Raw genomic sequence first — 27,964 nt, forward strand, 5'->3', positions numbered from 1 at the left:
CACCAAGTACGTTGATGAAGATAAAAAATCCAACACGTCACTTGACACCGATGCTAACACCAGTCCCGTTTCCCCCTACCGTGCCATCAAAAGACCACCCACTCATTGTCGATGTAATAAATAGATGACCACCACAAGCCCTTCTCCACAAAGGATTGACGTCGGACTGAAAACTAGAGGCTGGTGGAGAACTAGGGTGCGTCGCCGTCTCCCTACTACCAAACCCTAGGGTTGGTGTTCTCAGCTCTAGAATTGGTGGAGCTATTATTCCTTAGTTTTATTTGCATTTTTTTATTTTTATTTTTTATTTTGAAGATGATGAATACTTTCATTCAAACTGTAAACAAAAGCCAAGGAAGGCCCTTACACGTCCATCCGCTACCACATTTTTAGGGTAAGCAATGATTCAGGGTAACATGTACCAAAGGGATACATAGTAAGCCACCTATCTAAGCATTAAAGCACTAGCAAAGCAACTCCATGATCAACAAGGGGAGAAACAGAACCAACAAACAGAAAGGAAAATAAACCATAGTCCAAAGCAACAACTAAAAACAAAACGAAAACAAGAGACCAAAATACAAACAAACAAGAGAGGCTAAGCCTCAGATCTGCTCTTTGCCCTTGGAGCTAGGGGTTGGAGGAACACCAACATAGAGATATGCGAGGACCTGATCACCGGAGACATTCTTGGGCTGAGGAGGAGTCTTGTTTTTGTAACCTGGCGGGTAGCCTGGTCCTCGTTTATTGGGCGGAGAAGGTGCAACAACTTGAAGAGAAGGAGCTTGAACAAACACTCCTTCAGGGCTTTCAACAAGTCCCAATGACTTAAGAGTACGCTTCGTTAGAAATTCCGACATCTTTAGTTTACTCGGGGGGTACGGTGCATCCCTTTGAGTGTTTAAGAGAAAGTCATCAATGGTGCGCAACAACTTCTTTGGGGACAGATTGGCATCTTGCATATACTTAGGCTGCATAGTTTCATCCTTGTTCGAACTCTCAGCCTTGCTAACTTCTTGCCGGTAGTTTACAGGTACAAGGGTTAGGCTATAATCAGTAGCTTTGAACACCTGCTTTCAATTGAGTATCACCGGCTTTCAGAGTCTACTTGGCTCTGCAGATGACTGATTATTTGAACTACTAGCATGCAGATTAAATAAAGGTCGCGAGTTATGGGCATGCATAACATCATTAGCACCAGAGAAATAAAATAAACCCTACTTAAGGACCAAACCTGGTACTGTAGGCAAGGTGGTGAGATTTGGCAAGCCGGTTTTGGTTGGGGTGGATGACAGTGCAGCGAAAGGCAACTTGTAGCATTGTCCTTCCTCATGCCAGATGAGGTTACATTTTTGACAACGCCTAAGCAACTTATCATAGTAGAAAGACCTTCTCGACATGATCCGAGAACTTTATTAACTTCTTCATAACAAAAGGACTAACTAGGTTATGAGCAACCTTAACTTTTATCTTGCATGACGTCTTCCATTCCCTATCATCCCAACTGATAAAGGTGCTAGCAACCATAGCCACCATTTTGATTCGAATCGGTTTCTCAAAGTTGGGAGGGATATTCTTGGAAGACGACCTATGGCATAGTACCAAGGCCCTCCATTAATCACTATGTTGGTGTCTTTGTCGTGATTGAAGATAGAGAAAACGATCAGAAGGCCGAGCTTGTATCCGCAAGGAGCATTCGATTGTCTAGTCTCTTAAAATGCAAACTACGAAATAAATTCTTATTTGTCTAAGCAGAAAATGCAAAAAAAAAAATCTGGAATAATTCAACCATTTTGCTCGCTCTCTAGAAACAACGCTACACAAAAGCCCCCGTAGCTCGTACTCGCTTTAACGTGAGACCTCCTCCTCCACCTGGAAGCCCCCACAGAGTGAGTGTCACTCACCTCTTTAAAACGCGTGTGGTTATGTCTCTATCTGACAACCAAAGCCGCCCTGGAAGAGAATCAATATGTTTCTCTCGCACATGCCTCTAAACTAAAAAAAGAAAATTTAAGAAAATAAAAAAAGAAAACTAAAAATCAGATCTACACGCCTCTTCTTCCTTAAAACCCAAACAGTTCTGTTCAGTTCACTTCAGTTTACCCCGGTCTGTCTCTCTCTCTCTCTCTCACTGGTCTCCTCCCCCGGTTCGATGACGTCATCAAACATGCAGTACAACAGCCTGGGCCGGTCGGGGCTGAAGGTGAGCCAGCTCTCCTACGGCGCGTGGGTGAGCTTCGGGAACCAGCTGGACGTGAAGGAGGCCAAGTCGCTGCTGCAGTGCTGCCGCGACCACGGCGTCAACTTCTTCGACAACGCCGAGGTCTACGCCAGCGGCCGCGCCGAGGAGATTATGGGCCAGGCGATCCGGGAGCTCGGGTGGAAGCGCTCCGACGTCGTCGTCTCCACCAAGATCTTCTGGGGCGGGCCCGGCCCCAACGACAAGGGGCTCTCCCGGAAGCACATCGTGGAAGGGACCAAGGCGTCGTTGAAGAGGCTGGATATGGAGTACGTGGATCTTATTTATTGCCACCGGCCGGACTCGACGACGCCGATCGAGGAGACGGTGAGGGCTATGAATTATGTGATTGATAAGGGCTGGGCGTTTTATTGGGGGACGAGTGAGTGGTCGGCGCAGCAGATCACCGATGCTTGGGGGATTGCTGAGAGGTTGGACTTGGTTGGTCCGGTTGTCGAGCAGCCCGAGTACAATCTGCTTTCGAGGCACAAGGTTAGTCGCCCTGATATGAAGAGTTTTTGGTAATTCTAGAATGTTAGATGCATTTCGTTGATCTGTGATTATTTTTGTAGTGAATTTGGGTGAGAGATAGATGATGATTCATTTGGTGGCATAGTCTGTGCTTTGAAATTCTTAGTTGACTAGGTACCACTTAAGAATCGAGTGCCCGATAGCAGGGCAAGATCCCTTTGATAGTGTAGTATCCAGTTATATCTTAGTTCCATGGTTGATTTGAGAAAAGGAACCAGGAGTTCGTGTTTTAGTACTTGGATCCAAACATTTGGTAGTTTTCATTGATTATTGTTGTGTCCATGTATCAAGTCTTGAGTTCTTCGTGTGGTGCATCTTCTCACAAGAAAAGTCACCAGTGAGAATTGAGCATCTTTGTAAATAATTATGTATGACTCTTTGGCCCTAAAATCTTTGTTTTGTATGAATGTATACTTTTACAGGTTTTTCAACTTGGAAAAGTCTTTCATTTCGAACTAATAATTAAAAAGTTACTATTACGTTAGTGCTTTTACCTTTAGTCTCTTTCAATGTATTTACTTTTGATCCATTTACAGCTCATATTTGTATTGTGGGGTTTGTATTGCTCATATTTATCCTATTGCAGAATTATTATATCTCATTTCAATTGCTTTTTTTATTTTCCTGTGATATACATCTCTATATTGGCCAAGGGAACATGAATTTTGCGGTTATAGTTGCAAATGAGTGGATTTTTTGTTCTCTTCCTTTCTCTCTTGTCTGTTTCACTTACATCAATTCATTACTTGAGTGCAGGTTGAGTCTGAGTTCCTCCCATTATACAGCAATTATGGCCTGGGTCTAACCACCTGGAGCCCACTTGCTTCTGGTGTGCTCACAGGAAAATATAACAAGGGAAATATACCACCTGATAGTCGATTTGCGTTGGAGAACTACAAAGTAAGACTTGGACTTATTGGTTGTACAACTCTTTGGTCTTGTCTTCATGCATTGTCTAACTGTTATGTTCTCTGTTATGCATCAACTTGTATCGTTCAACCCTGTATGGTATTAGTACTTCTACTTATCAATTCATTGTGTTTACAACATCACATACCAAAATCATTGTCCTCCCCTCATAGAAAAAATATCACTCCAACGGTCTTACCTGTGAAACTTTTTGCTGCATATCTATTAAGTTGTAGAGGATGCATGACCATCAAATGCCTAACAATTACTTGTGATGCGGGAAGCTTGGTCAATAAAGGTCTCTTCACTAGGATATTGTGTTGTACTGCTCTTCATCTGTATCATTTTCGTTAGTACTGGGATTGTTAGAATTGTCTACCAATTTTTATTAAGAACCAAGTGTGAAATGCCTGCATGTCAATGGAGAAACATTTTAGGAGGCATCTTTTATTTTTTTCACATCTCAAGCACTTCTGTTCATTTGGAAATTCAGATGCTACTAAAGTAACATTTGGGTTGGTCCAAAGTTCTTGACACTCTCAAATGTGTTCGCCTATACTCCTAAGAATCATTGATCCTAGTCTTCTATAGTACCTTTTTTTTTTGTTTTTTTTTTGTTTCTGTTGGTATGCCAATTAACTTCATCCAAAATTGGTTGGTGTCAGGAATATTTTGTTACGCACTTGTAAATATAAATGTTGTTTTTCATTTATTACAGAATCTAGCCAGTAGGTCACTGGTTGATGATGTACTGAAGAAAGTTAATGGTCTGAAGCCAATTGCAGATGAGTTGGGCGTGCCACTAGCTCAACTTGCAATTGCCTGGTGTGCTGCTAATCCTAACGTGTCATCAGTCATTACTGGTGCTACCAAGGAGTCCCAGGTTAGTTTTCACACTTCACATCCCTGTGATGTCCTTCTTCATTTGCTTCATCCGACAATTTTCTGCTTTATAAAAGAAGATATGCTATGTGTGCCTGCCTGTGTATCTACTCCAGTGGGTGTGAATGTAATCTTTCATCATATATTGGTGCTCAATGGATATTTTCATTCATGTTGTTTCTAATATGCTGGGGGATCAGTAAGGTTTCTCTAGCCTGTCTGATTCATTTTCCATGAGGGGGTAGAAGTGATGTTTTATTATTATCATCTTTTCGTTTCTTTTATTCTCTATTCAGTAATCTTATTTGATTATTGGCTGTTTTTGGTTTTGGATTTAAGTTGTGATCTGAGCTGAAATTGGGTCTCATTACCATTTAGGCAACCATTGTTGAAATAGCGTCTATGGTACCTATCAGTCTTATCATTTCAAGAATTCTTGTTTGATTCCTGATGAAATCAAAATGGTTTTACATGGAGGAGATGGAAACGAGAGATATTGAAACTTGACTATTTATGGACATTTTTTTAAAGAAAAAGAAAATAGAGCATAGTCATATAGACTCATAATAAGCACGTCTTTTTCTAGTCTGAGTTTTTATCAGCTTTTATCCCTTTTAGCAGTGACCAAAATGCTGTATCTTCTATGCAGATCCAGGAGAACATGAAAGCAATTGATGTGATCCCTCTGTTGACTCCTGCTGTGATGGAGAAGATTGAGAATATTGTTCAAAGCAAGCCGAAGCGTCCAGAGTCATATAGGTGAAGACCCGTATACGCTCCATATATTTATGCACATTACAAACAGACGGTTTCGCTCTTCCAACAGACCGGAAAGTACACTTGCCCTTGTCTGCTGTTGGTTAGTTTGTCTTAGCTTTGTTCATGTGAATGATCGGACAATTGCCTTGATGTAATTTGGATGGTGTTTTCAAGCACCCCCTCTGTGATATTTTATTGTTCGGCTTTTCAAAGGGTGTGAAGTTTTTCACCCATTTGACATATGGAATTCTGCATTTTTCGAAGTCCATATAGTATAAGGGTACATTACACATTTTATAAATTAGATGTCTGCTTCCTGAGTTGATAATTTCTTGCATTGTAAAGTGGAGCATTTGGTTCCATATGTTGAAGGGTTTTTGCCTTGTATGTTGAATTGTCCTATTATAGCATTTCAAGAACTCTAAAGAAGTTCGATGGTTGTAGGTAGTTTCATATTTTGTTGTCAGTGATGAGGGCAGTGTTCTTCTGTCTGCGCTATTTGTGCATATGTTCCATGTCGGGTTTTTTTTTTTGGTCTGATGTGCTCCACTAGCTAGTCTTGAGGTTTGGAGGCAGGAGGCCAACTTTAGAAGTAAGGTATAATACTATAATATAAGGAAAACTATCACAAACAGCGGTTATCTCTCCACTCTAGTTTTATAAACTAGATATGAGCAAGGTGTATGATAAGCAGTACCATGACGTATCCCTCCTTTCGGTAGTTATGAACTAGATGTGAGCAAGGTGTATGATATCATTGATATGGGTGGGTGTTTGTGCCTTTGTCGAGAGTGATGGAGCAATTGGGTTCATATGGATTAGGGTCTGAATGGTTATAAGTTGTGTTCAGAGAGTTCCTTAACTAATCATCCTTGGTGAATTGGCATCCACGTGGAAAATTTGTCTCACTGTAAGTTTGAGATAGGGCGTTCTAGTCTCTTATCACTTTCTTTCATATAATAATTTTCTTCTTTTATAGTTCGTCAAAAATTTGAATTAGTAGGTTGGCAATGTGTAATATTGTTGTTTTCTTTATGTATCCTCGTGTGACATTATTACTCCAAATAAAACATGCATATTGTGGGATAAAATGTAACTCTTTAGTGTAGGTTATTCTCTGAGTCGTTCTACGTATAGAAGTACCCATTCCAACAGATTAAACTTTGGAACAACAAATCATTGGTTTTTTTTTTGGAAGGAATAACTTCATTGGCGACAACGCCATAACATAACAGATTGTTGGTTTTTTGTTCACCAATTACATGTCATGTTTTAGCCGAGATCAAACTTTGTTTTAGTTGATGATCAAAAGTGAGGGTATTTTGGCTTAGAGGAAAATTCACCAACAGTACATGAACTCACGTGGTAAGAACAATTTGATCCCTGACCTTTAAAAAAGATCAAAGAGATTCCTGAACTCTTATTCTGATATCAATAAGGTACTTCTGTCAAAACTTTTGAAATATTCCGTTAAAATATTCTTTTTTCTGTTAATTTTGTTATTTGTTAGTTGAGAATTTATTTCTTTGAGTTGATCTAATCGAAGATTAAACCTTTCGAGTTGTTCCGCAACTTTGTTATTGCCTTTTTTTCTATATAGATAATCTAAAAATTCAATCAGGCTAGGTCTTGACGGATCGATATCTGCTACTCCAATCTCCTTTTGGAGATGAATATGTTCATCGTATAAGATATTTAATATTCTACAAACGTATTCTATGGAGTATTGGCTTTCTTGAATATGTTTTGAATAAAAGCACACTTGCCACTTATCAGTAGCTTTTTCAGTACAAAAAGACTGGTAATTTTTAGGTATGACTTCTTATTTATTAGATAAAATGAGCCAATTTTGTGGCATAAGCCTGATCTTCACTTGTTTCTGAGTGAAACAAGCTCTGATACCAGCTAGAGCGAATCTAACCGATGCTCAAAATGTGAAGAGGTTTCTGATCTTCTTCAAAAATTTCTTGAAGAACTTCGATATTTTCTTGGGATGTGTAGATTCTACGCTGTATTCTGTAGATAATCCCAATAATTTTTGGTATTTCTTGGAAGATTCTCTCTATTTCTTATTAGTTTTTTTATTTTTCTTTTTCTTATTGCAGTTCTTGGGTTCTGGTTCTTAATGTTGAATAACAGACTCAAGCAAATTATTGGACAGTTTGATTCGTATACTGTTGTGGCAGATGCATGATCTTGTTGGATTTGGAAGGTCGTGAAAGCTAAATTGTAAACAGATACGGTATGTACATTATACATCAAGTTGAGGTCCTTTAGTATTTGGTGCAAATTAAGAACTTGAAGAGATGTTATGGAGAAGTCCTTTGGTGACAATGTGCCGATGAGTTTGTATTTTGTTTCTGAATTTGGGATTGTCTTCAAGGAAGAATTAGAGCTTGAAAGACCAGAAAGTGTTTGTTGTTATGCCTTAGTCGAGTACAACTTTTGAGACCATGACTAGTGAGGTTCGTGGTACTTCTGGCCCTCAGTTCCGCAAAGATGCAACAAATCATGTGTTAAGTGACAGAAGTTGTGCAGATAGAGATGAAGACAATATTTGTGTACAGACGGGCGAGGAATTCTCAACAGAGTTTCTGCAGGATCGTATAGCACAAAGAAGATTAGCCCCAGTAGTGACCGGTAATGTTGATCAGCACCAGTCGAAAAGAGTGGGATTTAATTTAGCTCAAAACAATTCATTTGTTAGTGAGGATGTAAATGGGGTTCCTGGATTAAGGAGATTAGATTCTGATGGAAGTGCAGAATTATCAGACTTTGTTACAGCTGGTACAGGTTATGTGCCTGACTTATAGAAGAATGTTTTCCCCAGTAGTAATATCAGCAGACACAATGGTGGTCTCCGAAGACAACTATCGGGTAAGCTTGTGGATGAAGTTAATCGGTTAACTCCTAGATCAAATACTCCACCTCTTTATGTTGGTGAGTCCCCTCAGTCATATAGTCCATATGGTCAAAATGAAGGCTCTTTCTCTTTCAAAATGAAGTTCCTCTGCAGTTTTGGGGGAAGAATATTACCTAGGCCAAATGATGGGAAGCTCAGATATGTTGGTGGAGACACACGGATTTTATCTATTCACAAAGGCACCTATTTGGAGGAACTAATGAAGAAGACATTGGCAATTTGTAATCACCCCCACATCATCAAGTACCAACTTCCAGGTGAGGATCTTGATGCACTTGTATCTGTTTGTTCTGATGAGGACCTCCATCCTATGATAGAGGAATATCACGAGCTGGAAAGAATGAGGGTTCTCAAAGATTGCGGCTCTTTCTCGTACCTTCAAATGAATCAGAGAGCCCTAGTTCTATTGAAGGCAGGGTCACACATCCAATAGGACCTGATTGTCAATTTGTATTTGCTGTCAATGGCATGCTAGACAGAAGTCCTCGGAAAAGCTCCAGCGGTCAGAGCACGACAAGTCAGACTAGTCACTTTGGGAATGCCTCAGATTATAGTCCAAATTTTCTTAGAGAAACTTCCACATCTGCTTTTAACTTAGAGAACAAGGATGTTAGTCTAAGTTCCTCAAATCTGTCAGGGACAAGTACTAAACATACTCACCAGTTATTAGGTACTCTTCAGATCCCCCAGAGGCTTTTATACTATCCCCTCCACTATCTCCTGTTCAACTTCAACATAGGGAACGCAAAAACTCTAATCTGCAGCTACATATGGATCAACCATATTGTCATGGTAATGGAGGCACTGCTCTCTCTGATATTGATGCTGTGGGGTATATCAATAATATAGATCATGGTTCTACATTGATGAATTACCATCAGCATAGCAAAAATTTAGCTGAGAGTGGGCTGACCAAAAAGTCCCCCAACATGCCCTCCCTCAATCGTAGCGTAAGTGAAGATTTTGTGCCTTCTGTCCAGTATGATCAGAGTGCCATTAACTTTGGGAGACACATGCCTCTTAATCCTGACAAGTATGTTTATCATCCAAAAGATCTAGTAGAGTTATTATTACAGAATGGTAATGTAGATGCTTCCCATCAGAAAATGATGCATGCACTTTCTGACTCTCGTTTGCATGAACATCTTGAGAGGTCCTTGGAAGGAGAAAATGCCTCAGTGTCATTGAATATCAACAGAGTGAAATCACCTCCACTAGGGATGCCAAGTCCCTCGCAAGCACGGGAGGGTGAGATGGTTGACGAGAAAAACAAAATGGCTGCATATAGTAATCAAGTCAATATCAACACGCCTCACCATTGCAAGGAGGAAGAAGGTCTAGAGGTGTTCAAGCGTTACACCAATAACAGTTCTTCTGATAAATTATGGAAGAACTTCGAAGGAAATGTTGAAGGTACTTCAAATTTTGTCATGGAATTTAAGAACTTACCAAGTTTTAACAACCTTAAAGATGTAGTGGACCCCCAAGATTACAAACTAGACACAATTTCTCAGTATTCTCATAGGAATCAAAATAGAACAAATGATAAGCAGTGTACTACAACTAGTAGTGGTCAATCAATTATGCAGCCCCGAGGACTATCAACTGTTGCATCTCAAGAATTCTTAGTCTCAGGCCCTGTAAGTACTCCTACCTGTGGCAAAGATTTGAAGTTTACCTAAATTATTTTTCATAATCTCTCTTGAACTATATTGGAATCTATTTCAGAAAATCACTGCAAGTTCTGCTTCAGAAGTGGAGAATATTCTCTGCAAGAAAATTTTTCTGAGTATGTGGTTGAAAAGGTGGGCAGACACTCTTTTGAGGATCAGAAATGTGAAGATGTTCACCCTGTTCAGTCTCAGCCCTTAGACAATCATAATGACAAGAAGGTGACAAAAGCAGTGGTAATTGTTGAAGACTTGACTAATAGTACACCAGCTGGAATTCCTTCTTCTAAAGCAGTTTATTGTATCTCCCATATAGAAGATGTGACAAGTGATGAATGGTCATCACCTACCGAGACGGAGATAAGTGAAGCTGCAGAGTCTGAGGGAAAGGTGAATAAATTTCCTATGAATGTTGAGCCTTTGGTAGTATATACCGTAGTAATGTCATGGTGAAGTTGAGCTCCTATCATTTATTTTATAGGGTGTGACTGCAGATGGCAAACGTAGGCATGAAACTATTAGTGATGCTGCAATAGCTGAAATGGAAGCAGGCATCTATGGTTTGCAGGTTGTTAACCATATGAATTTCTGTATGATCTGAAATCATGTATCTCCGTTCAGCATAAGCTGAGTGTTTGATCTGCTGTTATTTATTTATTTTTCTTGAATGAATTGTTATTAATGCTGGCAAGCCATTTTACTAATGTGCAGATCATAAAAAATGCTGATCTTGAAGAACTGCAAGAATTAGGATCTGGTACATTCGGAACTGTCTACCATGGGAAGTGGAGAGGAACAGATGTTGCTATTAAGAGAATAAAAAAGAGTTGTTTTTCTGACAGATCATCAGAGCAAGAGCGACTGGTAGGCTCCTAACAAAGTCATTAGTTTTGGCTCTTCTGAATTTTCATTATAATTCTGGTTGTCATGTTTATATAATTTACATTACTTCTCATTATGTCTGTCCACGCATAGAATTATAAGTTATGTGCTAGAATCTGTAACATCTAGCTGACTATTTGCTTAGTGTATATTGTATATCGAACAGTCTAGAGGTTGGATTTAATATATTTGAGTAACGAAAATGCAACTGTCACTTGTAATTACAGACTAAAGACTTTTGGAGAGAGGCAAAGATTCTTTCCACCCTTCACCATCCAAATGTACTAGCGTTTTACGGAGTAGTACCTGATGCCCCTGGAGGAACATTGGCAACTGTAGCAGAATTTATGGTGAATGGATCATTGAGGCATGTCTTGGTTAAGAAGGACAGGTAACTATTTCTTGTTTTTTAGTATTTACTGGCATTGAAATGGATTTATGTAGTGTTCAGATTCTTCCAGCAGAGTACTTGACTGCCGAAAGAGGCTCATAATCTTGATGGACACTGCTTTTGGCATGGAATATCTGCATTTGAAAAATATTGTTCACTTTGATTTGAAGTGCGACAATTTGCTTGTCAATCTGAGGGATCCTGAAAGATCCATATGTGAGTGTAGAACGCGAATCTGAAAACAAACAAGAATGCAGACACGTATACAAATAAATGTAATTTATTGAATATCAAGCGCGGGGTTACAATCTTTATGAACTCCTCTGATTCTATCTCCGTATATGACTTGGCTCAAGAGTGACGTGCACTTGATCTTGAGAATTTGAGTTTGATTTGGTTTGGATTTGATGAAGAAAGGCCGCTCGATGATTCTTCGTGGACTTGAGTTTGGATTTGGATTTGATGAAGAACGAGCGATTTAGCCGCTTGATGATTCTTCGTGGACTTGAGTTTGGATTTGGATTTGATGAAGAACGAGAAATTTGGTAGCTTGATGATTCTTCGTGGATTTTGGAAGACTTCGGGATTTCTCGAGAGTGATATTGCTCTCTTCTCCTTCTCCAATGTCAAAAATCCCCCTCTCTTTATGTTGAAAGGGGTATTTATAGTGTCAAGAATATTATTCTTTATAGAATATTTTAATGACACTAAAATAATAATATTTCTTTAGTTGTATAATTAAATCAATATGTATTTTCTGATTAATTTAAATAATCAAGATTCAAGTAATTGATTTAATTAAATTAAATGTCCGATTACCATTTCAATCGTCAATGACATTTAATTGCTAATTAAAGTCGGAATCACGTAGCTTTGATTACGATCATCCGTTTATGTGCTGAAGCGAATTTTATTCGGGTCCGTACTGACTTTGTTGACTTTTAGGCCACGTGTGCAATTTTGTCGGGTTCTTGGTCGATTTAATTATTTAATGAAGATGATTTACTTCATTAAATTTCTTGTGTCTACAATAAGGTAATTGTTGCAAAGCATATGCTCGTATTTACCATTCTTTCTCTTACAGTAGATTAAATAACAGGATGTTATCAGTACTCCATGTAATCTTTGAAGAGTTCACTGGAGGAAAGTTCTTTCAAGTATGGTGCATTATTATTTGCAGGTTGCTGATTTTGGTCTGTCAAGAATTAAACGCAACACATTAGTATCTGGTGGTGTGCGAGGAACCCTTCCATGGATGGCACCAGAATTATTGAATGGTAGCAGTAGCCGTGACACGTCCCGTCCCAAATTATATCCAAATTTCGAGACGAATCGTGCGGGGATCACCGTCAAAGGAGGTATACCAAAATTTTGGCATAGTCTCCCCTGAAAGTGGTCAACCCTTTCTGCACAAAAACGACACTTCTAATAATCGCAATCCACCCGGAACTCCTGGAGCTATCTGCTCCTCCAATCAAAACGGCCTCCACAACATTTAAACAAATTTTAGCATCAACAATATAATTCTCAACCTATAACATTCATAAAAACGTCCGTCATGCTATGAGACGTTAGGACATAAGACATCGATCGATCCCTGGAGCTTTCCGCTCCTCTTACCACAACCTCCCAACCCACGTTACGACCACCAAAGTCGTTATTTAACGTATTATATAATTCCCGAAATAATTACTAAAATTCCGGAACTATCTAATCAATTTAGGGGATTTCCCAATCTCGAATAATCATACAGCAATTATAAAAATAGACTAGCCCCGCTTGTCAAACTAATAACTCATAAATAAAGCTGGACTAGCCCCGCTAGTCAAACTAATACTATCCGATCATTCTAGAGACTCGACTAGCCCTGCTAGTCTACATAAATAATTAAAAATAACTAGAAGCTGACTAGCCTCGCTAGTCGCAACAATATAGCAATATCGTACCATAGGCCCCCGGCCAAAAAATATATATATACCTATCAAATCTCAAGTTTTCAATACCTTCACGTCACGTTCACGGAGAGGGTATTGAATCATCCTATCCTAGCCGGCTATATATCCTCGCCTCTCAGGCGGCATCCCCTCTAGGCGGAAAAACGATATCATGTAACCTCGCCCCTCGGGCGGCATCGCCCTCTAGGCGGCATCGCCCTCCCAGCGGAAAAGTGATATCACGTAACCTCGCCCCTCGGGCGGCATCGCCCTCAGGCGGAATAGTACTATCAAGTAACCTCGCCCCTCGGGCGGCATCGCCCTCAAGCGGAAAAGTGCTATCGAGTAACGTCGCCCCTCGGGCGGCATCTCCCTCAGGCGGAAAAGTACTAACAAGTAACCTCGCCCCCCGGGTGGCATCGCCCTCCAGGCGGAATAGTAATATCACATAACCTCGCCCCTCGGGCGGCATCGCCCTCTAGGTGGAAAAGTAATACAGTCTACCAACACAGTCACACAAATAGGTATCATTTATATCCGTTGATCATGCCCCCTTTTTGATGTTGCTAAGGAGAGGATACCAGATAGAATGGAATATGATTCCGTTGATCGTGCCTCCTTAATAAGATTAAAGGAGAGGATACCGGAATAGGATAGAAAATCATTCTTATCCGTTGATCGTGCCCCATTTAACTTAACAAGTTGGAGGAAAGGATACCGGATAAGAATAATTAGAATGAGTACGGTCCTCAACCGTACATATAAATCTCAATATGAATATAAATATCACAGATCCCGAGAACCCCATTCCCGGATAAAAATCCACACTTTCCGATTAAATCAAATAAGGCGTTATAAACATATATATATATATATCTCATATATATATCCAAGTCAGCCAACTATCATTGCACAACAATTAAATCATATAACGCCCGAAATCACATAAATAAATATTCATCCATGCATATATTTAAATTAATGTCCACTCGTAGCCAGGAACCTAGCCTCAAAATTGGATACTTGCAAACGTAACCCGATATCTAATCTAAAATAATTGTAGTTGCACCCAAACCTTGTTTGGGCTGCCTATATACCCTTTACCAGGGATCAAGCCATTCGTAGTTCATCTATTTACTATAACAACCCGACCTCACCACTATACCAATCCGTGTCACACACAACCATATCCATAATCATGCAATCCTCCTAACCATTCCGATTCGTCTATCACACACAACAACACATTCGACATACACAACCATCGTCATAACCATCATCTACCAAACACACAACAATCACAATAATCCTTTATACGATAATCTAAATTATCAACAACATACGACAACCAAATTCATCGATTAATATGTCGATAAGTTCGTATCGACGAATGCTACACAAAGGAGCAACCTACTGCCCTAAAAATGTCACCACGCGCTGCCGGAACAGTGGCGGCGCCGCCGCTACCGGCAGCCTCTGATCATCTCCAAATTTCATCAACACAATCCAAATAACATTCCTAACAACTTTCTAGTTCACAACATTAACCAATTTCAACTCTAAATCGTCCAATTTCATAAAATCCGAAAACCCCCAAATTCGAAACCCTAGAAATTGAAATCGTCGATTCTCATACCTCGATGCAAATTGGTTCGATTCCTTTGGAGGGTTTGCTATACGGCTCCTTGCGCTTCTTTTGGGATCGGTTTCGTGGCCTATGGTGGCCAGAGGAGGGAGCGGTGCCGATGAGGCCGTGCGGCTTCAAATCGTTGCAGCAGCCACCGGACGGCGAGACGGGTGCACCACCGCCACGGATCTGCGGGGGTCGGCCGCACGCTTCCAACCCGACCAGTGGCGGCCGGAGCAGTGCCCGGAGGAGGGAGAACCGGCGGGAGGCGAAATCGAGGTTCCATCGGGTGAGCAGTACCCTACCCGAGATTTTCAGATTTTTTTTCAATTTCTAATTTTTACCCCTATTTATACTTAATTCCAAAAATGCCCAAATACGCTTTTATTCGTAAATTCTTCATACGAACTCTGATTTAGGCGTGCCGCATGTCCACGAATTCGTATTGACAAGCTCTACGACTTTCGTGACGGAAGTTTTCCCGGAAAACTTACACATCAAAAAGTCAACTTTTAGAGTAGTCACACGTAGTACGACTCTCGTTCTGAGTAAAAGATTAAACTATTCTTGCCACGAATCGTAAAAAATTCGGGTCGTAACAAGCCGTGTCTCTGAGAAGGTTAGAAACTTCGGACATAAACAGTTATTTCTTTTCTTTGCGAATGTAGTGTCAAGTTAAATATGGAACCACAATGCTTGATTGATTTAAGCTAATGATTTAGGTGGTTGCTTCAACAGGTCGATGCGTTTTCGTTTGGTATTGTAATGTGGGAGATCTTGACTGGAGAGGAACCGTATGCCAACATGCATTGTGGTGCTATCATAGGTAACATTTAACATAATATTCCAAAACGATTCTTTGATCCTTCTCAAGATAAAAGAATGCGAAGCTCTAATTCACCCTCATATTGAAATATGATGTTCAAGTTGAACTTTATGAATTTTTTTTATATCTTTGCTCATGTCTAAGTTTAAGTAGATCTGTATATAGTTATGCAAGTATAATGAAATGCCCCTTTTCTAAATGGAGACTTTACCCATGTCCCATTACAGAATACATGCCTTCTATCATAAACTGCTTGATTTGAACTACTTTTCCAGGACTAATTTTTAGCTGTATTATGTTACTAGATGTGATAATATTATATATATATATATATATATATATACAATCCTGATGAATTATATTTTTGTTGAAGGGGGAATTGTAAATAATACACTCAGGCCTCCTATTCCAAAGCGCTGCGACCCGGAGTGGAAAATGTTAATGGAAGAGTGCTGGTCGCCGGATCCTGCAGATCGGCCATCATTCACAGATATAACACATAGGCTACGTGATATGTCAACAGCCCTGCAGAAGAAGCGGTCTAATGTTGCAATTGCAAGTAGATGAAACTCAACATCCTCATACATGTATGTTACACTCACTAACTTAGAAATAGCTTCAGCACCAGATATATTTGTAAAATTTTGACCTCTTGTAGACCAAATACATACGTACGTGAATGAAATGATGCATCTTTTTTTTTTTTATAAAACCAAGGGGTTTAGGAGTTGAATAGGGTTGCCTAATTATATTGAAACATTTATATAGTTTCTCAACCACTTAGATATTCAATACTGTTATTCCATCTTGGCAAAATTGTCAAAATAGACCCTGAATTGACTCAAATTGTGAAGTTACACCCCAACTTGTAAATGCGAAAATTTTCCTCCTTAATTTGGCAAAAATTGCCAATTAATTTGCACCCTCACAATCAAATTTAAAGTTTTTCATACACTTTGTGGTTATATGTTATTCACATGATGAGCAGATTTGTCATTTAATATTAATTTCATTTTTTTAAGAACAAAAAACGCAAAAAATTTAATATTTGTACAATTATATTTATTCATTCATTCACTTCATGATATTCTTTCTTCTTAGTATTTTTCCCCACTAGTACACTAAACATTATCATCAGCGAATTAAGTAAAGACACAAGACAATCTCAAAGTTTTGAAACGATAAAACCTTTGAAATAGACTTGACAATTGCTAGAGACTACGAACATGATTAGTTTTGGTTCTTCACTTATGGTCATAATTATGTATTATTATTTTGAAAAAAAAAATTTATTAAGAAAGAAAAAATATCGTGAAGTGAATTAGTGAGTAAATATAAATATACAATTGTAAAAAATTAAATTCTTTGGAAATTTTTATTATTAGAAATGAATTAAATATTAAATGATAAAAATATTCATTATGTGAATGACAGGTGACCATAAATTAAATGGAAAACATTAAATTTAACGGTAAATGTGCAAATAAGAAGTTTTTGCTAAGTTAAGGAGACAAATTTCCGCATTTATAAAGTTAGAGTGTAAATTGACAATTTAAGCTAAATTTAGGATGCATTTTGACAATTTTGCTTTCGATCTTATACTTTGAGTAGTGTTTATCCATATGGAAACCATCGCTAATAATTTTGATTGAGAAATGCATAACATGTGACAAATTAGCCAAAAAGAAATTGAAAAGAAAGATCAATGGGTTAGCTAATATGGAATATTATTTAATGCACCAAGGTACTTCAGTATTTATTATAGAATCTTAACTATTAATATTTAATAATATTTATTTTTTAATTATTAAAAAAATACTTAATAAAATCTAACCGCTCATTTAAATTGGTATAAGTGCACCTCTCTGAATTAGCTCGAAATCTAATTCTAACATTCACATAATATCTACGGTTTAGAAATGCAGATATAGTAAATATATACTTGCTCGACAGCCTCAGCTTGGTCATCTTGTCTTATCCCCTCCAAGCATTAGGTCGGCAATACGCCCATGGTGAGATATGAAAGCGAACCAATCCTCACAAACCCTCAAACTAGATGGTGGAGTTCAAGTAGAACACTCATTGACGAATCGTGGTTTTGAACGAGCAAGGATGACACAAGTGTAAAACTACCCCATTCTAGGATTAGGGTGAGAATTAGTTTAGTGTTTTCTCATTCTGTACTTGAGTTGAAAGTTGATCGGCCACTGCGTTTGTTCATTATAGAAGATCAAATGATCTGAGGCTAATTCAACTCATTGGTTAATGGTGTTATGATTAAAAATGTGAACCTTACCAGCTTCCTAACATTATCGATTTGATCGAGGAATGATTCCTCTTTTACTTGAGAGCAAGATTCAACAATCAAATGTGAAGTCAGAATGTAATATCTAGTGTATATCTGTATGAAGTCAACCGATTCTAATAGTCGACACCACACTAGACATTGTCTCCTCTTTCCATTTTAGGTGTGGCAGTTAGTCATCCTTATCTTTCCTTTTTGCTAGATGTAAAGCTTTTATCTATCATCTTATCACGTTAATGCTTTTCGATCATTGCATGACTGTAATGGCGTATATATGGTCTTCTCGTGTTTGTGTGTGTACATACGCTTAACTATAATCAGCTAGCTTCGTCCAATCCATATATGATGTTCCTAGCTAGTTCTATATGTCTTGCTCATTGTTGTTGAAATACAATTGCATGATTCAAGCGCAAATCACAAATCAGAGTCTCATATAGACAGAGTTCAAAATTTTAATTACAGGGGAAGAATTATGCTAACTTATGTGTAATGATCGATCCACCCATCCATAAGAATTATGAACAAGATTATCGATCTTATTATCCTTCGTTTTCCATATTATGTTAGTTTGCTTGTTGTAGCCAGATCGAGATAATGGTGATGACTTTATAGCTAATCTTACAAATGCTTTGATGTTACGTGCACACATTAAAAGTTGAATTGGTGGATCGGTGAGCTTCTCAACATCAATAGATGTAACTTGATCAATAGCATTTGGTCAGAAGTCAGAAGGCATTATCAAAATTATGGAATCTGATTAATTTTGGCATTTGTTGCGTCTTTTAGGCCAAATTTCCGCTATGTTAACTTTTCAATTTTCACGATCTCAATCCACCCAGTTTGTTATGGTAGAGTTGCTCCCTTCATCCTTGCCACGTACTATTATTTGGAGTTGCTTACAAGTAGAGGTTTGTATGTACGTGTCCCAGACTTGAACTTCAAGAAGTAAAAAGGACTGGTAAAATAACATATATTCTAATTAAAATGAATGGTTTTCAGCGCGCTCAGCTCCTTTATATGATTGTTTATATGTTTTTTGTCTTTCTGAAACAAAGTCCAAGACAAAGATAGGTGTCGCATATTTAAGAAAAAACAAACATTACCATTTTGTAACCGTGGGAACAGTACAGCCATATTCCGCCATTTTCGTATCATGTATAATGTCATGAGGTTACCCAAAACCATATATACAATATACATGACACCATTACATGCAAGACGTACTAGTCTATGAGCGATACAATTTGCTTTCCGGAACGTGTTCTTAATTATAGAAAATTGAAATAAACCAATATATCGTCTATAATCATCTATAACTTTGACCCACTTCCTACAAATCCACCGTACTAGAAATGAGAGCAACCACCGAAACAGAAAAATCACTTTCAATATCTATATATATTCATTATTATATATAATAATTTTTGGCCAAATTCTTCTTCTGATGATCGAATCAACCTCTGATCAAAAAGATCCTTTGAAAAGAAGAATAGACATATAGAATGACCTTGCTTGCTTGTTTCAAAGGTTATTGTAATACTTCTAAACGAACACATACATCCAAATAAAAGAACAGTGCACATCGCTATATATACTTGACTATTGTTACTTCATGATCAAAATAAGAAACTCACAATGGCAGGGCTATTTAAGAGACGGTCTTTTTCTTTGGAGATCAGGTATGCACTTTTTAGATACCGCCACACAAAACTAATTAAATGTCCTTTAAATTTGCTATTACATAAACAAGTAAACAACTAAGACAATGAAGAGCGCTTCATCTTGAAATACATGAGAAGACATGTTTGATGTGTGTCTCTTTCTACTTGATTCTCTATGTTTTAATGGTTCATAATTAAGAGTACTCATAGGAGAAGTATAGAAGGTCAATGAAGCAGAAAAGGTATAACCGTATAGGTGAAGTGAAGGAAACATCTAGCTAGCTATAACCAGAGTTACCAGACCACTCGTTCGTATCACAAGGTAGCCGGCCCCATGCATGTCTCCAGCGAGAGGAAGAACGATGGCACTGTCGGAGCAACAACGAATTAGACATAGTATATATAGTTCTGGTAACAAAGGCATGAGACTGAGATCATATCCTACATACGTATACGGCAACTGAGCAACCAATTTTAAGGAGATTATATATCGTGCTTTTTTCCCCCCGACGAAACCAAGGAGATAGTCGCAGCTTGAGATTCCGGTAGCTTTCTATAAAGAAATAAAACTAGAAATCATATATAGAAGGGACCAGCTATATAGCAACCAATAGGAATTTGTTATTCTACATCCACTATAAAAAATATCACAAAAGTCACACATCATATGTGGCTCGTTTTGGACTTTGATCATATGACATTTTCCTAAAACCTACAAAACTCCTCACAAATGTAGCTTTTTAATTATAATGTGAGGCCAAAATTATTGCCTGGAGGGGACATCAAAGGCCTCTGCCCTCCCTTCTATCTATCCAAGGAATGGAAGAGCTTTTGGTTTTTCATGTTATCAAAGAGTTTTTTTTTTGACATGAATGTTATCAAAGAGTTGAACAATGGTTTTTTCGTGTTGTCAAAGAGTTTAATAATGAAAATAGATGGCGAGTGCTTGATCAATTGATCAGGTCATGTAGGAACAAGGTTCAAGTCTATAGGGTTGTTCGGATGCCTTAGATATTATAACTAAAAATCCACATTTGTAGGGGTTTCAAGTCTACCGGTTTGTTCGGATGCCTCAGCTCTTATAACTAAAAATCCACATTTGTAGGGGGTTTTGTGGGTTTTAGGGAAATACCAAATTATGAAAGACCACAAATGAGTCACATATGATGTGGGCCTCTTGTTAATATTATTTGTAGTGATCTTCTATGACAAAAATTCTTTTAATTACACTAGCCTCATAACTGTGCGATGCACATGTTTTTATCGCATGATTTTGTACAATTTTATTCAAGTATTTACGTAATTCTATTTACCATGAGGAATATTTTTTACAAAACATATTAATTAAACATTTGTAATTTTACGTAATTATCATGTTGCCTTGTGTGTGAAAGACTACAAAGGGGTATATTTGAAAATTTATATTTTGGTGATTCTTTTTTGTGTTCGCTTTATAGTAGTAGTAGAGATGATGCTCGAAGAATTATGTTTACATGCAAAAACTATATACAAACACTTCAAAACAAGATATTCGAATTCACTAATTACAGATTAGTGTATATACTTCAAAACAAGATATTCGAATTCACTAATTACAGATTAGCTCAAAGCCTGCTCCTTCAAATCTTGTTCACTGATAAATGTACCATGGAATCCATAAGGAACTCTAGCAGGCAATCTTACTGAACCTACTTGCTTCATTGTTGACGCATCCAAGATTACCATCTCTGATTTCTCCTCCTCCTCATCCCTCACAAAACCCATCAGATATCCCTCATCACCATCTTCCCCCTGTACTCTATTCTTTCCCACGCTGCTACTACTCGATTTGGGTACATAAAACGGCTCACCCCCAAACCGGCCGGTACCGTACAAATACTTTGTCACCATACCGGTTTCCAAATCCGCCTTTGCAATTCCCGAACACTTGGGCCATGGCTCGGCTATAGCCATGTAAAAATATCTAGTCTTTTGCCCTAGGAGCTGCTTGTTCACCACCCCTACTTCCAAATTTAAACCCGAAACAATGACCCGCCGACTGGACTCTCCGGACTTCATGTTCATCCGGATCTCCGATAGTTCCACCTGCATCGGTTCGGTATTGTGCTCGTTGAAAACAGAATCCGGCGGATTCATGCACGAACCAATGACAACAATGATCGGGTCACCCGAGTCAGAAGTTTCCTCCCATGCATTGTAAAAATGAAAACAAAAGCAATCGGGTACGTCTATCCATTGAATCCCCAACCCTTCATCGTTCTTGGGCAAAATTCCAAACTGAGACACCTTTTCCGGGTCATAGATTACCGGCGACCCGCCTTTCATCATTTCCGATAGCTTGAAAACAACTTGCTGATCCGGAATCACGGCATAGTTCTCCGTTATGGCAAAGTCATGCACCATTGTAGGTCGCTCTAGTGTGATTCCCACCTCACGTGACCTTCTCCCGCATTTGTCAAACTTGTAGTATTTTAGGTATGGTTTGTTTACCACGTCGTAGCTTAGCGCGTGGAGCTCACCGGTCACCGGGTCAACCTTTGGATGGGCAATCATGGGCCGGTCGAGACCGCCGTGGAAATCAAACCGTCCAATAGTTTCGAGATCACCATCAACTTTGATTTTGACATTGTAAGGAAGGTCATCCTCCGACATGGCTAATAAGCGTCCGTTGAAGTAGACCAAACCGGCATTAGCCACCCCGGTGCCTTGTGAGCCGTCAACCAAGCCGAGAGAAGCTCGAGCCAAGAATAAGCCGAGTCGAGCCAGACCCGCGTAACCATGAATCTCACCAATAGGCTTCGGAAACATCGGCCGCCCTAGCTTGGCTTCTTGCTTGAGCCGGCTCGTGCGTGTGTACCTACAAGAGTAGCTAGCTTTGTTTCCCACATCCAAAGTGAGCGCGTGGATCATGCCGTCTCCGTCAAATAAGTGATGCCCGCCCAAGGGCATAAACATAGGATTAGCCCCGTTACGGACGTAAACGCCATGTAAACAATCCGGAATTTGACCTAGTACTTCAAGGCCATGCTGAACCGGACACTCCAACACCGGCGCGAAATTGCCGGATATCTGAACCTCCGGGTCGATAGTCCTGGGCAACTTGTGCATCTTTTCTAGAGGCTTTATAACTGAGGCTTCTAGTTTGTCTAATACTTTGGATGCTAGTTTCTGAAGTGGGTTTAAGTGAGAAGGGTAACAGGGTTTGGTTGGGCTCACTATCTCAGGCTCTGGCTCGACCAAGTGTTTTGTATTTGGTAGCGGTAGAGGTGGTTTCAATGGTTTCTGAGTTTCTGGAGGTAGTGTTTTCCTCGTCGGGTTGATGAGGATTTTGCAGACTACCGCGTTTTGAGTTGTGTGTGTATGTGTTTTGATGGGAGTTTTAAGAGTGGAAGAGGTCTGCAGAGGAGTACTGATGAAATGCAGAGAGGCATGCATGACTACAAATTAATGAAAGATTGAAAGAGAGAGAGGAGTGCGATCGATCGAGAGGTGTGAAGAGAACGGTGGGGTTGAGTAGTAGTTATATATAATGGGGGTGGAATGTTGAGTGGGATTCACAGAGGAAGTCCCAGCTGGCAAGTGCCGAAGTAGACACGAGGGAATGAGTTTCGAGATTACAAGGATTAGGTTGGGCATGCATTTAGTACAAGCTAGAATATATACGTACGTACTTGGCCAAAAGAAGTAATTTTGCATTTTGCCAAAAGAAGAAGTATTATTACGTATGAACACAGTAGCCGCATCTCACCGTAAATGGTGGAAAGATTTCTTTGTTTTTCTTTTCTGATGAGTAAATGACGGCAAAGGTTTACCAGTGTTCGATCTCCAGCGAATTGGAACAAGTCCCACAGATATCGTTCTCCAGAAGAGTCCGATAGATCGATATCCAAGAAACACAAAACACGGAAATTGCACTTATGCAAAGGAGTAGGCACGTCTGCATGTAAAATACATAGACAAAGGATTAGACACTTCTTCATGTAATTGGCAGGACACGTAAAACGTATGTACACTTAATTTCTGTATAGCTATAACTCCTGTATTTATATGTGACAATGTGCTATACCGTAATTTGGTAATTACTAATTGGTCATTTATTTGGTTTCGTTCTTCCGTCTAGGCTTAAAACAAACTAGTGCAAAGGAGGATTTGCAGAGATTGCATTTGGCTTCCAACCTTAAATTTGAGTATCACATTGACTTGGTATCTAATTCAAGAGAGTCTGGCACCACTTGCGGGATCCAATGATCAGTTCTGATATGAATAAGAGATACATACTATTCGATGAGCAGATGAAGTGTTCTTTCTTAAGTATACTAAACATCACTTTCTTGTTTTGGACTTTTGACATATGATTGAGCTGACAATTCGACGCTTAACAAAGGTAATCTCGGGTCCAAAATCTCTCTCTTCCTTAAAGTTCCATCACTCAATGTAGCTAGCTGGTTACATGACACATCATCATAATTTACTCTTTCTGGGTTATGATGTAGAAGTGGGCTGGGTCATTATATATGCACACACAGAGAGAAAAATACGTACTTGGATCAAGTATGATCGTCACCGATGACTGAGAGGTGATGCAAGAGTACTATAAGAGGTACAAGAACCAGAGGGCATTGGCATGTGGGTGATCAGGGGGGCATTTGACCACCCATGACGTTTGGTTTGACTCCCATGCAGATGAACTCAAACCCACATCAGGGGCAAATGGCGTCCCACGTGCCTCATGTTTTCCCAATTTCCAAGCCCATCGTTTTGCTCCTCTTTCTTTCCGTTCGTCGTTGATCTCATCATCTGCAGAAGCAGGTTACTATATTTCTGGGCGAGACCGAAGCTTTGTGGTTCTGGAATTTGAACGCGTGCCCTAAAAGACAGTCTCTTCAATACGTGGCGAGTGACCCACGTGGAGTCAAACCGCCCCGGAGAAACTGTTTGAGCTTTTGTTGGTTTTCTTTAGCCTAATAAGACGTACCCTGCCAATTTTGTTCTATATTTATCATTGGTCTTTTTTTTTGTTTGAGTAGGAAAAGATCTTCGTTAATGAAGTTACAATGATTTTGGAACCCTGAGGAACAGATGACTACGAAGACACTGATCGAGTTTCGCAAAGGAAATTACAAAAACAGCACGGAGGCCGATAAATGATTTGTCTGGTCTACATGCAAAATCATCACTATTCAATTTCAAAATTTTGAAATCTTGCGATCCACATTGCATCTCTCTTCCAATTATTTTAATTTGTTTTTTGAGACACAAATGTAGATATGCATACTAGAATTTTCTGAGAAGAAAAACTAAGGGCTTAAAAACTAAAATTAGCAATGCGGCTTGAATCTGAGCATATCGTTTTCGGTTACAATAGTAAAATTAAAGATCTCTTTATGCCTGAACCTTTGACAATACAAAGACGTATATATGGTGAATTAAAAATTTGAAACAAGTATAAGACATTTTTTTTCTGAAGACAGAACATAAAATTCTTGCTCGAGAGTAAAAGACTTTCCCAAATTTTAGAAAATGAATAGGAGAACCACTGCAATTATAGTTGAATATGATTATAGTGAGCCAAAGAAGTCGGAAGGTATAGATTACAACAATAATTATTATTATAGTTGAGTGAAGTTATGGTGAGCCTAAGGAAGTGGTACGAGAAAACAAAAAACTAAAAAACAATAGCATACATAGGACGGCTTGTAGTTGGCTCAGGTATTCAAAATTGAAGAGAATTAGTATAGTAAAATCAGCTTAAGGGGTGTAAGAACATGAATTCCTTCAATATAAACAAGTACAAAAGTGCAGTTCTCTTACAAAAAATTTCACTACCTTGGTAACAAAATACAACATGTTAACCCATTGACAGTAAACCTCTAACTTCACACTAATATACAACAAAATCTGCACTGCTGACCAAAATATGCCAGTTTACACTTGAAAATGTGTATGAAGGTATATATACTTTCAAATACTTTCTTTAAATGAAAATAAGATTTACTGTAGCTGTAAGAGATACACAAAGATGTTCAAGTAAGATCGATATCAAGAAGTAGCTACAGTAGCCAATGAAGTTGGTTAAACCAACAAACAATTGAACATGATAGGAAGTGAATGTAAACTAATCACTCGATAAATGCTCAAATATAAGAGAAATGTACTGCTCATTATAAATCCAGTAGAAGAAGCAATAGAGATCTTGAAGTCTCTTCAATTTATTTTCAAGGCTGAAACCATTATTTCCTTTGCAACTAGCAGCACCAGCTTAAAAATTGAGAGGAAATCTTTGAAATCCCTTCCTTTTTACGGTTAGATCCCTTGCTCATATTATTATGGTCATTGAGCACACCTCATACAAACAAATCCTGATTAGGTTTTGGGTCTTTTACACTGTGGAGACACAATCCCTTCTTAAACTATATCCCGGGTCAAACAAAATAAAATAAATAAAGTCATTCAAATTATTCCGAGAAACCCTTGATGTAAGGAAACATGACTTTAACTCAAGTACATTATTGAAAACATATGCATTAAAATTTCAAAATAGTGCTTGAATAGCTTAGAAATACACACCTACCTTTGACCAGGAACATTTAAGCGCAAAAAAAAAAAAACAAACAAGCTTGATAGTACACTATCAGTATATTCAAATCAGTTTGTCAATAGGAAACATAACATTATTGAATAATTAGGAACATATATTCTTGGTCCTTAGTAAAGATAGAGAATATCATTAACAAGAAAACCTCTCAAGGAATTCAAAAAATAGATTCTAATAAGGCCTCAAGGCCAAAACTAAAGATATAAAATTATTTTGACTGATTAATATGCAACTGGATAAAGAGTAAACCTCAACACTAAAAATCTTGGCTGAGAGAAGAATTGAATATGAAAGAAAATATGAAGAACACGATCTCTTCAATGAACAAAACTTGAGATAATCCTATAATGAAGTTAAAAGTTTGTTTGTTGCGATCAAGTTCTTTCCTGAGGAAAAGATAAATAAGAAGAAAACACATATGGCTATCTTTGTATGCTTCAACATATCTAATGTAGCTAGCTATGTTGCATTGACACGGACACGGACACGGTAACACGACACGGCGCGACACGCCGACACGACAAATTTCAAAAACTCTTCTTTCGACACTGCTCCGACACGGCCAATAAAAATATTTTTATATATTTTTAATACATAAAATAAATTAACAATAACACTATAAAGTTGTAAAATTCATCAATTGCGTGATAATGTTTAAGAAATAACATTAAATAATCAAAATGCAAGTGACAAAGTGCATAGTTTAACATTAGACGGTTCGGTTGATGCTACACTTGAACTCATCCTATGAAAGTATTCAACAATTAAATCATCACATCTAATTACTTCTACTTCAGTAATCAATACTCAACATCAACAATCTACACAAACACTACCTCTGCAATAAACATGATACAAAAGCTTGTTAAACCAACACAAAAATCTTAATCTAGTATGCACAAAAACCAAATCAGAAGGTACTAGGGCACCACAATTTCAATGTGGGTATGAAAACTGTTCAAAATCTAACATCAATATTGAAGGTTCGATCTTTAACAGTGCGTTGCGTCCCACTAAGCATACGAAACCAGCTTCCAACAATGTAATTTAAGCTGGGAAACATCAATGACATCAACCAAGCTTGAATGCAGCAAATGGGAGGCTTAAAGTTTCAATTTTGATACATTTACAAAGTTCATTTTGCTAACCAAACAATACCCAAAATGGAGTTTACCATGAAATTTATTAGATACAGTAAAGAGAAACAAGATCAAAACCATAAGTAATGCATTTGGGTAATCAAAGATAGAAGCTATAAGAAAACAATCCATGGCTACTGACCTGTACAGATTGGTGATAGCTGATCAGAATTTGAGAGGAACAACTCAAGTAAAAGTTGATTTAAGGAATAGAAGAGAGAACAATCAGAACATGAACCAAGTCTTGTTGTCCGACCAGCATTGCTGAGAAGGAGAACAACTCAATTAAAAGTTGGTTTAAACCTTTTAGTAATATGAAGAAGAATGAGAACATGAACAATCAGAGGTGAGTTTAGAGGAGGCAGCGAAGGGGTTGAGGTGAGTTGCGACTTAGATTTAGGTTATTTTGTGTTTTTTTTTTTCAAATTGCTTACGTGGCGTACTGATCAACGTATCGAAAACTCAAAATTTTACGATACGCCACGTGGCGTGTCCGATACGTAAAAAATGTGTATCGTGTCGTATCGGCGTGTTCGGACGTGTCGGACACGGCTACACGCCTTCCATTGCCGTATCCATGCAACATAGGTAGCTAGTCAACAGGGAAAACATTATTTTGAGGAAACTCAGTAGAGGGGATTCTTCCGAACTGGGGAAAAGTTATTTAGTAAACAATTACAACTTCTTCTTT

The 27,964-nt window shown here is 38.5% G+C and overlaps 3 protein-coding genes across 3 annotated transcripts; 2 read left to right on the forward strand and 1 right to left on the reverse strand.

Moving 5' to 3' along the window:
* The first annotated feature begins 2,102 nt into the window (after positions 1-2,102).
* Positions 2,103-5,761, forward strand: LOC126790779 (probable voltage-gated potassium channel subunit beta). Its single transcript, XM_050517124.1, has 4 exons — positions 2,103-2,731; positions 3,527-3,670; positions 4,398-4,562; positions 5,211-5,761. Exons 1-4 carry the CDS (start codon positions 2,153-2,155, stop codon positions 5,322-5,324), a joined length of 1,002 nt encoding a protein of 333 aa, XP_050373081.1. The 5' UTR covers positions 2,103-2,152; the 3' UTR covers positions 5,325-5,761.
* Positions 5,762-7,516: 1,755 nt separating this feature from the next.
* Positions 7,517-16,150, forward strand: LOC126792045 (uncharacterized). The gene is given in 13 exon segments (XM_050518549.1): positions 7,517-8,584; positions 8,587-8,897; positions 8,900-9,887; positions 9,972-10,303; positions 10,395-10,481; positions 10,625-10,777; positions 11,023-11,186; positions 11,260-11,402; positions 12,132-12,136; positions 12,367-12,471; positions 15,349-15,366; positions 15,486-15,573; positions 15,947-16,150. Coding segments are annotated over 13 exon segments (3,399 nt in total). The 5' UTR covers positions 7,517-7,773; the 3' UTR covers positions 16,141-16,150.
* A 4,978-nt stretch (positions 16,151-21,128) lies between these two features.
* LOC126790764 (9-cis-epoxycarotenoid dioxygenase NCED6, chloroplastic) lies at positions 21,129-22,974 on the reverse strand. Its single transcript, XM_050517107.1, has one exon. The coding sequence runs from the start codon at positions 22,972-22,974 to the stop codon at positions 21,139-21,141; it is 1,836 nt and encodes a 611-aa protein (XP_050373064.1). The 3' UTR covers positions 21,129-21,138.
* Positions 22,975-27,964: the final 4,990 nt, after the last annotated feature.

This window comes from Argentina anserina, chromosome 4, assembly GCF_933775445.1.
Source record: "Argentina anserina chromosome 4, drPotAnse1.1, whole genome shotgun sequence".
Taxonomy (NCBI): domain Eukaryota; kingdom Viridiplantae; phylum Streptophyta; class Magnoliopsida; order Rosales; family Rosaceae; genus Argentina; species Argentina anserina.